At 50.1% G+C, this 12,221-nt stretch overlaps 1 protein-coding gene across 3 annotated transcripts in view; it reads right to left on the minus strand.

The window, feature by feature from the left end:
* Nucleotides 1–12,221, minus strand: part of ZBTB16 (zinc finger and BTB domain containing 16) — a 178,432-nt gene that overhangs the window by 14,666 nt on the left and 151,545 nt on the right. For 2 of the 3 annotated variants that reach the window (XM_072954168.1, XM_031670494.2), the window contains exon 5: nucleotides 3,942–3,980. The exons of the other annotated variant lie outside the window; for it this stretch is intronic. In XM_072954168.1, the coding sequence (XP_072810269.1) occupies nucleotides 3,942–3,980 (39 nt within the window). The remainder of the gene's footprint in view (nucleotides 1–3,941; nucleotides 3,981–12,221) is intronic. 3 annotated transcript variants of the gene reach the window in all.

Here is a 12,221-nt window from a genome sequence, read left to right on the forward strand (position 1 = left end):
GGCTGAGAAAACATCTTTGGAAGACTTGCCTCAAACCAAATTAGCCACAAGTCTGTGTGCTGGTCACCTACTGCTGGGGCACCTTTAAACATCTGCTCAGTTACAGCTTCCCAAACCAAGCCAGGAGCTAAAAACCTTAGCATCTAGCCTTCTTGTCAATTTCAGCCTCATCAGTTCCAGTCTCCTTATCCAGCCCTCCCCACCCCTTTTCCCTTTCTTTCTTATCTACTTAGAATCTTGGAAGGCACCCTTGTATCAACGTAACCTTCCATTTCCGCCAGGGAAAGGCGGAATATTAGGGTTTCATATCGTTAGTCCAGGGAGCAAAGAGTTCTCAATGAATAACCAAAAGGGGGCGGAGCTGGAGCAGCTGATTCAAATTTGTTTTAAAACTAAGCTATGGATGGGTGATTACTTGTCTCAAAGCACACACCCCTGCATGTGCGTGCGTGTGCACTCGTACACATACACACACCCCCCCAGCTCAGTCTCTTGGGGAATGTGGCCACATCCTCAGGCAGCAGTAGCTAGCAATGCTGGCTCCCAGAAAACTGTGTATTTGTTTAGCAGTGAGCTGCAGACACAAGTGCATTTCATTACTCGGCACCTCCAGCTACAGTAAACAAATTTGTCAGCTCACTAGCTCATTAAGGTGCACCCCGGACACAGGGGATTTATTGAGACCTGCACAATAAAAGTGACATGAATGGATTTACTAATTTTGTCAATCACTCCAACAAACGAGCTGAAGAGGGGGAGAAAGGGGCGAAACTGGGGGAAAGAAAGGAAAGAGGTAAAAAGGAAGAAGAAAGTTGAGTTTGGTTTGCAAGAGAGAATCAGCGGGTTAAAATGGGGCCAGATCTGTGCTTCGATGCCTGGCTACACGACTGCCTCCCCGTTCCATCTACCCCTTGCTGGGCCGCCCTGCCCAGGGCGCACGGGCCCCTGGCAGAAAGGTGCCAAGGGCAACTGCAAGCTGTCAGACCAGGTCCCGGATCCCTGGCGGTGCTGCACCAGTGGGAACACGCTCCCAAGTAGCAGCCTCCTCCGCATCAGAAGGGACTAGCTGCCTCTCCTGGAACCTCCAACCCACACTGCAGTCCATCCCCAGCCCAGCTCCTGGACCCTTCCAGACATTCCAGAACGAATCCAAACTTCCACCACAAGGGCAAAGAGAGGAAGAAGGAAAGGGAGCCGGTGTGAGTGGAGTTGGGGCAGGGGGGAGTAAATCCGGAGAAGTATGCGGCCCTCTGGTCTGTAACTTTCAAAATGACAGCAGGACTGGGGCAAAGGTCATGGGGTCCAAGGCCTTAAGCACCTCCGCCAGCTGTGGCGGTGCAGCCCGGAGCCCGCAGGACGCCTGCCCGTATAAATCAGCCGCAAGCAGCACCCGCTGGGGGCGAGGACAATGGGCCCCCACGGGGGTGGGAGGCAGGACAATGGGGCCCGGCCAGTGCGCAGGCCCGGAACAAATGCGCCCTGGCACCACGGGGGCCCCCATTTGTGAAACTAATTGGCCCACGATTGAAAAATTGGACCAACTTCAACAGCCCCGAGAGGAGAGGGCGGCCCGTAGTCACCTAACCTAGCCCAGCTCTGCAGAGCCGGCCTGGCCCAGCCCTGGGGGTCTGAAATGAGAGCAGCTCTCAGGTGCTGCCAGCTCACGGAGGGAGGGAGATGGGACCTTTGAGATGGGGCTGGCCGTCTGGGGAGGAGGAGGGGCTGGGCAGGTGGGCATCTTGCCTCCTGGAAGGACCGGTGCCCAGCTTCTCCTCCCAAGAGCAGTGAAGGACTGACTTTCTCGGTTTCTCTACGCTGCCTGTTCTGCAGGATAAAGCTCCAAGGAAAGAGGCAGGTACCTGTTTACCCTCTGGGTTCCGGAAACCAAAGGGCTCCCGACTTCCCTCCTTTCGGGGTAGATGGGTACAAATAAACACAGAGCTAAAAAGGGCTCCTTCCTCCGTCCAGCCTCCCTGGCGTGTGTTCAGCTCCACGTCCTCCGCCTGTGGCTGCTGTGGGAGGCCTGCAGCTCTCTGTAAGGCTGCATAAGAGCTGGACTGTAAGCAACGAGGGTCCCTCAGCCTCTAACTCACCTGGTCCTAAGGCTTCTGGGAAAGAAGCCCTGAAATGTGTGATGGGAAGTCAGGCTGGTGTGTGAGAGGTCCGGCCTCCTGCCCTATCCTTTCCTGTGATTTCTCACTCCAGGGTCCCCAATGAAGAGACGGAAAGCACTGGAGTCTTTGGCCAGAAGGCCTGTCCTCAAGTCCTGGCTCAGTGGCTAACTTGCTGTGCACTCCCAAGTAGGTAACTGGACCTCTCTGGGCCTCAGTTTCCTCACCAGCAAAATGAAGGTGGAAGTAAATGATTTTCAAGGGTTCCCCACACTCTCACGATCTCTAATTCTAGGCCTACTGCAGAGGGTGCTGGAAGGCTGCAAGGTCTTTCTCCCACTGAGATGCATTTCTTATATTCTCCTTCAAAATCTCACTTAATAGCCTTATTTCAGTTAAAAAGAATCTTGGGTCTTCATTGGGAACCACTGTTTTAAACAAAGGGACAGTTACAGGCGAGGCACAGAAAAGACAGAAGCGTGATGGAGCATTTGCTTTGACCCATCCAGGTCTCTCCCTCTGAGCCCCCAAGCAGCCCTGAGAGATGGGGGTGGTTTGAAAGATGGGGAAAGCGAGACTCAAAAGAATCTGATGGGCCCATTCTCTCAGGGAGCCACCAGTACCTCCCAGAACTGACCATACACCCAGAAGGGCAATTCTTGAGGCGCTGGGTCTGAGAGTGCCTTTCGGCCTCTCTGTGCTGGGCGAGGGCCAGGCTGCTGGGGTGGCAGAGGGGAGCAGGGTCTGTCTCTCCCATGCCCTCCACACCGGGTGACAGAAAAAACAACCGAGAGGGTGGCTCAGAGAACCAGAGCCTCTGAATCCAGTGGTTTCATTTCCTTACAACGTTGCCCAATACATAGTTGGCACTTGAATTCTGAGCAGTGTGTTGAGAGCTTCCTGGGAGGATGTCGAGCTTCCACCTGAAGATGAAACCCAATTTCCTGATTTGTACAATAACTCATCACTGGGTCTCTTTCCTCTCGTCTTCAGCAGCACAAGACATTTTCAATAGAGTCCATCTCTCCAGTTTCAGGCATCCCCAGTCATCCTGAAGCCCCTAGGGAGGTACCAGGGCCCAGATGAGGGGTCTTTGGGAAAGAAAGAACTCAGCTGGGGTCTGATCTAAAGTGTCCTGTAAATCCCTGTGGCTCCCAGAGATGGTGAGGTGGAGGGAGAAGGAGACCCACATAGAGGAGAAGGGACGGACAAGGAGAGAGAGAGACAGACCTTTGCAAGACAAAGACCCAGAGACAGAATGGGGAGAGGAGGGGAACAGGGGCTGGGGGAGACAGAAATCCAAAACAAAATGAAATACTGATTGTTTCAGAGCCATTTAAATATCAGCCAAACATTGGGCACTGAAAAAGAAAAACTGCCCCACATAAACAAACAAAACCAAACCAAAAAAAAAAAAAAAAGAGAGAGTGATATATTCATTTTACTGACATTTTAATGGTTCCTCTCCTCCCCCCCCCAGAAGATGATTACAAATTAAGCAGCATTTAAATGCTTTTTACTGTCAACAATTAAAAGGAGGGCTGTGAGCCTGAGAGTGTGGCAGCCATTCATTCCCACGGTAACCAGGCAGGCCCTCCCGCACTGTACCGCGCACAATGGCCAAACAGGGAGAAGTGCACACACCGTTAATTTTGCAGGATATTCTAAGCAAATTAAAAAAATTAAAAGCTCTTGGCACAAAGAGAGACACCACGAGTGAGGGCAGGGCCAGGAGGCCAAGCTCACGGAGTTAAAGTCTTAGCCACGGCAGAGTTTAAGCACAGTCTGATTACACCTTATTCGAGGCAGCGTTGCGTTCGGTGTACATACTGTGTGTTGGCAGGGAGGTACGGGGTGGAGGTAGCCTTCCTGGGGACAGAAGAATAAACAATTAAGAGAGCCCGGGAGCTCCAGGCCAGACCTCAGGCCCCAGGCAGTAGGTAGAAGACACATTAGCTGCTCCAACCTGGGCTTCCCAGCAGGCATCGGTCTGCCCACGGCCACCCCTCCAGCGCCTGAGCCACAGCCCTCTCTGCGGGCCCACACGCAGGGACCAGGTGATCTTAACTTCACTCTGGTTCGAGGAAAGGATTTCATTCCAGGCTGGACCAAAGAACAAATTGAAGTTCCCAGAAGCCGACTCTCTTCTTTCAATACCCACACTGTCACTATCAATTCATGCCCAACCCCTGCCCCCCCAGCCCAAGACCGCCAACACCCGCGTCTTCCCAAAAAGCTAACCCTCATTCCGGGCTGGGTCTCAGTGCATTTTATTGCTAGACCCCTGTTTCAGCCAACGCAAGACGGATTCTCACCATGAACCCCTATCATCACAGGTGCCTCTTAGAGTAACGGGAAGACAAAAAACTCAGCCCCCTGGCTAAACGGGAGAAAAGCAAAGATAAAAAAAAAAAAGGAGTGTGGGGTGGGGAACATGGGACGCAGCCACCAATTTCCTTTCCAGTCCTTCGGAGAGGAGGACAGAAAGCAAGAGAAGTGAGCTGGTGAGAGTGAGAGGAGGCTGGGTTTAGAAGGAACCGGGTACATTTCTGTCCCGTGAAGTTTAATATGCAGGAGGGGCCGCACCGAAATAAAAGAGACACGTCCCCTTTAAAAGGAAATATAATTTACAGTGTGCAGCCAGGCGGCCCATAGTTTCAATCTCGTTTACTATAGAGAAAACTCTGCTAGCTGTTCTCTATCCCACAAATCCGATTTAATCAGACAAGCCAGCCAGCGTGGCTTGGAGTAAAAACGGATAATTAGTAAACAGAGAGCTACTCCAGTGCTTCATTGGCATTCGAGTTGGGCTACTGTGTCGCATTTAAAATGCAGTCTGATGAAGTTTACAAAATCAAACCATTTGTTACTCCTATTGAAGAGGCTTCAGGCCACTTGCAATTAAATTGGAATTAGTGCTCAGAATGAGACACAGCAAATTCATACTAAAAAGGGATCTGACTTTGAGACATTTGACTTCACTTCAACAGTTTCTGTGTGAGTGTGTGGGGGGGGTTACGAAAGAACTCCTCACTCGCCCCGACTCTGCAGGGCTCCCCAACTCTGTGAGCCTGCCCCCCACAACCTGCCACTTTCTGGGCTGGCTGCGAGGGAGGGGGCAGCGGGGGAGGGGACGGACAGCTGACACTGGGGAGCCAGGCCCTGCATTCACACCAGGAAGATACTGTACTAGGGAAAATGTGTCCACAAAGGACCATATGGCTCCCTTCTGCATTGAGCCTTTGGACAAGGGGGTGGGAGGGGGGCGGGGAAGCTGCCAGAAGGCACACTTCCAGGGGCGCCGGCCCCGCCCACTTCAGACAGCAGGCTGGCAGCTTGGGGAGAATGGGGGCACTTCTTCCCCTTTGGCTCAGTTCCTGCGATGCTCCTGCCTTCCCTCCCTCCAGGGTCCACGCACAGGGAAGGTTTCCAACACCACGTCCTACTCATCAGCCTACTCCCGGCCAAGCACTGCCCTTCTAGGCAGAAAAGGTGGGGCAAACCGTCTTGGCAGGGCTCTTAACCTCGAGGGGGCAAAACCCCCAAGCCATCTAGGGATAGAATTCAGGAAGTTGGTGAACCTGGGAGGGGAAAATACTCCATCTTGATTTCCACCGACCTGTAACTGAAATTCAGCAGTTCCTTCAGTGGGGCATGAAAGCAGTGGGATTAGCTGTACCTGTCACTTGGTCGTCCACAGGGAGCTGGACATTTTCATGCCGCATTAGAAGTGTTGCAGTTATCTCGAAACATTTATGCAACCCAGATATTAGACCACTGTTTGAGCTTGTTCACGGGATAACAAAGAATCACACGTATACTGTGTTACAAATGGTTTAAAAATATCTTGCTAGCTGTACTTAAAAGTTTCCATCCATAATCTTATGGATTTCACTTTATGTGTCTAGGGGCATTATTCTGAAGGATTTACAGGTTTCACCAGATTTCCCAAAGGGCGCACGGCACAAAATGTTCAGAATTCCTGGTCTCGGGGCTCGGGGTAGGAGTGAGGAGGAGTCATCATTCAATGGGGGCAGAGTTTCAGTTTGGGAAGATGAAAAAGTTCTGTGGATGGATGGTGGCGACAGCTGCACCACAATGTGACTGTACTTAAGGCCACTGAACTGTACTCTTACAAATGGTTAAAATGGTAACTTCTATGTTGTATGTATTTTACCAAAAAAAAAAAAAAAAGAATCCTTAGTCTCAACTGCTCCAAAGTTACTTGTGCTTCTACAATCCCTCTGCTGCCCGGAAGTATCTAGACTTACATCCAGTTTCATTCTTTCTAAACTTTTCCATCTGCAGCTTAGACCAGAGCTGCACGCTCAGGCTCCCGGGAAGCAGGGAGCCATCCTGAATGCGTCCTGAGAAAGGACACGGCCGGAGGTCCAGGCTCTCTGCTCAGTTCGGTGGTTGCCAAACAGCCTTGGGTGAGTCACTCCAAATCCATGTTTACCGTCTCCCTCTCCCCATTAGAACGAAAGCTGCTCGAGACCAGGGACCTCATTTCTCTAATATATAGCTGACAGGTTCTTGGACCTGACAGGTGTCTGATGAATATTTACCGGATGGAGGGAAGGACGGATGGGCGGATGAAGGATTAAACAAATGAATTTTCTCTCTCTGGCCCTCAATCTCATCTGTGACATAAAGAGGGTAGGCTCTGTGATCCTTTAAAGCTCCTGCAGTCCCCGCGGGGCTCCATCTGCTCACCAGGCTCCCCACCTACTGCCCACACCCTTCCCTCCAGCGCGCAGCCCCTAGAAGTCGACAGTGAGTGGTGCATGCAGACAGGTGGGGGACGGGCTGTGGCAGGAGCCTGTCTGATGTGGAAAACTGAGGGTGATGGACCAGTGTCCTGGGCCCCACGACGTTCCTGTGGACCTCAGGCCCTGCCACACCGAGAGGAAACAGGCTGGAGATGATGGTGGGAGATGGAGGACAGTGAATTCACAGACTTGCTGAACAGACAAGCAGCAAGACGGAGGCCTGAGAAGGGGCTTTTCTGTGGTTACCAAGCGGCACGCAATGGCTTTTAAAGCCCAGAAGGAGGAGATCGTCCTTTTTGCTATTCAGGGAGGGTGGGAGAGGAATTTGTGGTCAAGAACAAAAACCAAAATGGTCCACCAGCCTTTCCCACTTCCCTGAAATCTGATCTACCCTCCTTCCAAGCTGGCTGCAATCCTGACTTTCTAAATCTATCCCAGGGAAGGAAGATGGGGTATCTGGCAGACTCAAGCCTGGGCCTCAAGCCCACATTAGGTGGTGGGCATGCTCCTCCAACAATGGATGGGCAACCCGGTCCTCCCCTGACCACGTGCACATGCACACACACACCCCTTGACGCCCAAGGAAGGTCTGCAGAGAAACCCCAGCTTCGGATTCTAACAAGGAAAGGCAAAGCACAATGTCCCTTATGTGTGGTTTGGGGTTCTGCTTTCTCCCGGGTGGGTTCTTTCTCCCAGGTACCTCCCCTTTCAAGTCCTCCTCTGGAGTTTCTGGGCCACTCCCTGCCAGGACTGGAGTTGAGGTTGGCTCCAGAGCAGGTGGGAAAACTGATGGCTGACTTCCCCAGGCCACAGCCAGGTGTCCAGCACCCCGATCTCAAAGAGCCAGAGAAGACACCTCTATACTGTCCGACACAGTCAAGCACCACTTGATTGCCAAATCTTCCCATCCTACCTCTTTTCCAATTATCTCCATCCCCCTCTTTGGGTGGCAGTCCTTTTATTTCCCTTGGAAGACAGCACTGAAGTGTCACTTTTAGCACCATTCGCTCATTCCCTCGTGAACTCAAGCACCTGGCGTTTCTTGAGTTCCAGTTCTGCACAGGCGTCAAATAATACCAAGGCCTCGATGCTAAGAAGGCAACTTCTTCCCTTAAGAAGCTCACAGACTTAAGAAGTAAAGCGTAAGACACCTCGACTTTGAGGTCAGACAGATCCTGGGTTCAAATCCTGACTGTGCCATTTATTTACTAGATAGAGAATCATATGCAAATTTCCTAGTATCTCTGGGTCTTGGTTTCTTCATCTTTATTAGAGTCGTAACACCCACAATACAAGGTCACTGGGAGGATCAGAGAAAAGATATGAAAGTGTCTACCACAGCGCCAGATGGTAGGGAATCAATAAATGGGAGCTGTTTAGAACAGTGATCCAGGAGCCTGGCTGAGGGCTATGTGGAGACAGGGATGTAAAGTGCACTGTGGTGTTTTAACTTAGGTACCCGGAACCGAACAGGACCGCTCCAGGAGATGCTCGCAGAGAACACTCCAGGCCTCTCATCATAAGAGCTATTCCTTTAAGGCATTAAATTGAAACCTCCTTCCTATCCTCCAAGTTCTCTCATCCAGTGACTCTCACCAGAACTGGTCTCTAGTCCCCAACCACCCCCAGAACGTCCTTCCTCTCCTTACCTCTTTCCCCACCAGTGCAGACTTGAAGGCCCATGGTTCAACTACCAGCCGCCTCCCAGCCAATTCCCGAACGCCCGTGCCCACTTCCCTTCCACTGTCCCCACCCTACCAAACGCTAATCTTGGATCCGTCTAACTCATCACCTTCTCCACTCCTGGAGCTGCCTACACATACTGCCTCTGCTTCCCAAGTGCTCACTGACTCTTTAACCCGCCATGATCTCATTCTCGCCTCCATCATTCTATGAAGACCAAAACTGTTTGCCTGTAATAACCAATGACCCCCATATCACCAAATCCAACATTTTCCCAGTCTTCCTCTTGGCAGGAATTGATGACTACTTTTTCCTTCCCATGACTCCGCCCTCTCTTGGTCCCGGACCCTCCATGTCTTCCAGCAACTCCTTTTCAACCTCCATGATGGAGTGTGACTGTTCTTGAGGGCACAGTATGTTGGCGTTCCTCTGGATTCTGTTCTAATTTCCCTCTCTTGTTAGACACTCTTGTTTCGTAAACTCACCCACTTCCAGGGCTTCAAGGATCATTTATAGGCTGATGACTTCAAAATACACATGCCCAGTAAGCCTCTCTCTTCCGAATTCCAGATAGAACTGTATCCAAATGCCTCCCCACGGGATATCACACTTGCCTCACCACTGTAAAACCGAAACTGCATTATGCTGACGACAACAGCAAAGCTTTGCTTCTCCTTCAGTCAAGAGCCCCCCTGTCACCCACTGGACCCTACGCAGGGAAAGGGGCCATCACCCTTGATTCCGTTTTCTCTCACTTCCCACAGTAGATCAGTTATCAAATCTCTTCAGCCTCCTATCTCAAAAATGTTTCCATTTCTCATCCATCCCCACTGCAACTACCCTGGTTCAAGCTGCCATAACTTCCTGCCTGGATCATGGCAATACTGTCCTAACTAGTCTCCCGGCGTTCGGCTGAAACCCCTCCAATCTGTTCACAACCGTGTAGTCAAAGTCATTTTTCTAAAACATGATTTGGTGTCAGTCTCCTGGTTAAGACCTCATCATGGCTCCCCAGCGTGCTCAGGTAAAAGGCAGAGCTACTTAAGGGGTGTTCAGGAGCCTTTCACATTTTTAAAAACACTTTTTATTGAGTTATAGTCAGTTTACAATGTTGTGTCAAATTCCAGTGTAAAGCACAATTTTTCAGCCATACATGAACATACATGTATTCACTGTCACATTTTTTTTCGCTGTGAGCTACCACAGGATCTTGTATATCTTTCCCTGTGTGATACAGTATAATCTTGTTTATCTGTTCTACGTTTTGAAATCCTAGTCTGTCCCTTCCCACCCCCTACCTACTTGGCAACCACAAGTTTGTATTCTATGTTTATGAGTCTGTTTCTCTTTTGTATTTATGTCTTTTTGTTTTTTTAGATTCCACATATGAGCGATCTCATATGGTATTTTTTTTTCTCTTTCTGGCTTACTTCACTTAGAATGACATTCTCCAGGAACATCCATGTTGCTGCAAGTTGCATTATGCTGTCATTTTTATGGCTGAATAGTATTCCATTGTATAAATACACCACATCTTCTTTATCCAGTCATCCGTTGATGGACATTTAGGCTGTTTCCATGTCTTGGCTATTGTAAATAGTGCTGCTATGAACACTGGGGTGCAGGTGTCATTTTGAAGTAGCAGGAGCCTTGCACACTGAATGCCCATCCACCTCTCCCGTCTCAGGTCTCGGCCCTCTTCCCTAACCCACTTTCAGTTCTGTGAATCTACCTTATTGTCGCCCAGCTCTGGGCATTGTTCCACATGGACCTAAACCTTGCATTCTCCCCTTTCTCCCCAACTACCTCATCTTCTTTCCTTAATAATTTCTTCTCATCTTTCAGATGACACCATCTCCAAGAAGCCTCCCCAATCCCCCATCCAAGATGGACGCCTCTGTGCGCTCTTACAAAACCTCACGCCTTCCTATGATGACATTTCTCCTGTACGTGACTTGCTTGCTTACTTATCTTTCCCCCGTAAGACATGAGCCCCAGAAGGACAGGAATTCTGTCTTGCCACCTCTGTGTTCCCGGGGCCTAATATACTACTAGGTACATAATGGGTGTTTGATAAATATTTACTGAATGGATAGATAAAGAAATGAGTACATCAAATTTTACTCTATTAATACCTCTATGGGTTTGGGTTATTCACTGTCCTGGACAAGATGTGATTTCTGAAGCCAAAGCTCTTAATATTTGGCTCTTACCAATTTCAAGTAAACATACCTCCTTACCCTCTCCAGCCACCCCACCCCTACCCCACCAGCCCGGATTCTCTGTAGACTTCTGGGCCTGTGTGTTCCTGTATCTTGAACACATATGACTGTTGCGTGTGCACTCTTAGCCGTGTCCTTCAGAACCCGGGCCTGGGCTCTCCTGGGCTTGGCTTCTCCTCCCAGCCTGGAAGTACTCATCTACATGGTGCCCAGTGCAGAACTAACCAGACGTCTCTTCAAGATGGAGAGTGGTTTGCATGGAATAGGTCTAGATCTTTGAATGAAAGGGTTGGAGAACCAAGTTATTACTCCCCAGTCGAAGCTGTGAGCTGGCAGCCGAAAAGCACCTACAGTTCAGAATGTGAAGTCAAAACTAGCAACTCCTCCTGGCCGCCGGCAGAACGCGGACCCAAGGCTACAGATGGGCCTGGCGTCCACCTCCGACCCCTTCCTCCTCTAAGACTAGTACCCTCTACACCCAGACAACGAGCTCCCCCAAACCACGCTTCTGACGGGCTCTCGTCCCTCTCAGGTGGTGATCGTGAGTACTACACTATTCAGAGATTGGATCTCTAGGCAGATGGAAAACCCCTAAAGCGGAGCTACTAAAAGAAATGCCAAAAGCCGTGTCACTAACATGCACATAAATTGTGACCTCCAATACCATCCTGCTAGGAAAATCAAGATTGATTTTTCTTAAAGAGTTGAAAAGGCTTTTGTCAGACTTGAGTCCAGGGTTGCTCTCTGACCTGGCCGAGGACCCGGGTTCTTGTAGTTCTAGGGGTGACCTATTTGTGGTGAGTGTCCTTGTAAGCAAATGTGACAATACAGGTGGCCCCCAGGATATACAAGGTCCCAGGCAAAGGGGCCCTGGCCCTGCCCACATCCATTCAGGTCCCTTCCTTTTTCTAGACATCTTCCATACCCTCGACCTCTCAGAACCCTTCGAAATGAAAAAGGAGTGTTGACTTAACCATCTTTCTGCCTCTTTCCTAATTTTTTTGGGAGGTGTCAGGAAGCTATGATTTTTCAGGCTAGTGTAAGAATCAGAAAATACTGATGACACTGCTGTTCATTCAGGGTTAGAGTAATTACGGGTTTGGAGGATCTGGGCAAAGATCATTGAAAGGAGTGAGGAATTGTCCAAATGTTCCACTTTGAGCCCAGAAGGAAGCACTGTGGAGTTTTTGAAGCCTCTGGGATTAGTGGCAAAGGCCAGCGAGTGACACCCTATCCTTCCAAAGATGTTGACATTGAGAATGGCTTCCCACCAACGCTCACACAGGACGGTCTTGTTTTCCATGAGTGTTTTCCATGCAAGGAAAGTCAGCTACAAGCCCGAGTGGACATCTTGTGGTCACACCCACTTCTTTTCATAGCATGAGTCTCCTCTTGGTGCTTACCAATTCCTTATTCCTCCTTGGCACCTCCAT

Source organism: Vicugna pacos, chromosome 33 (genome assembly GCF_048564905.1).
Source record: "Vicugna pacos chromosome 33, VicPac4, whole genome shotgun sequence".
Taxonomy (NCBI): Eukaryota; Metazoa; Chordata; class Mammalia; order Artiodactyla; family Camelidae; genus Vicugna; species Vicugna pacos.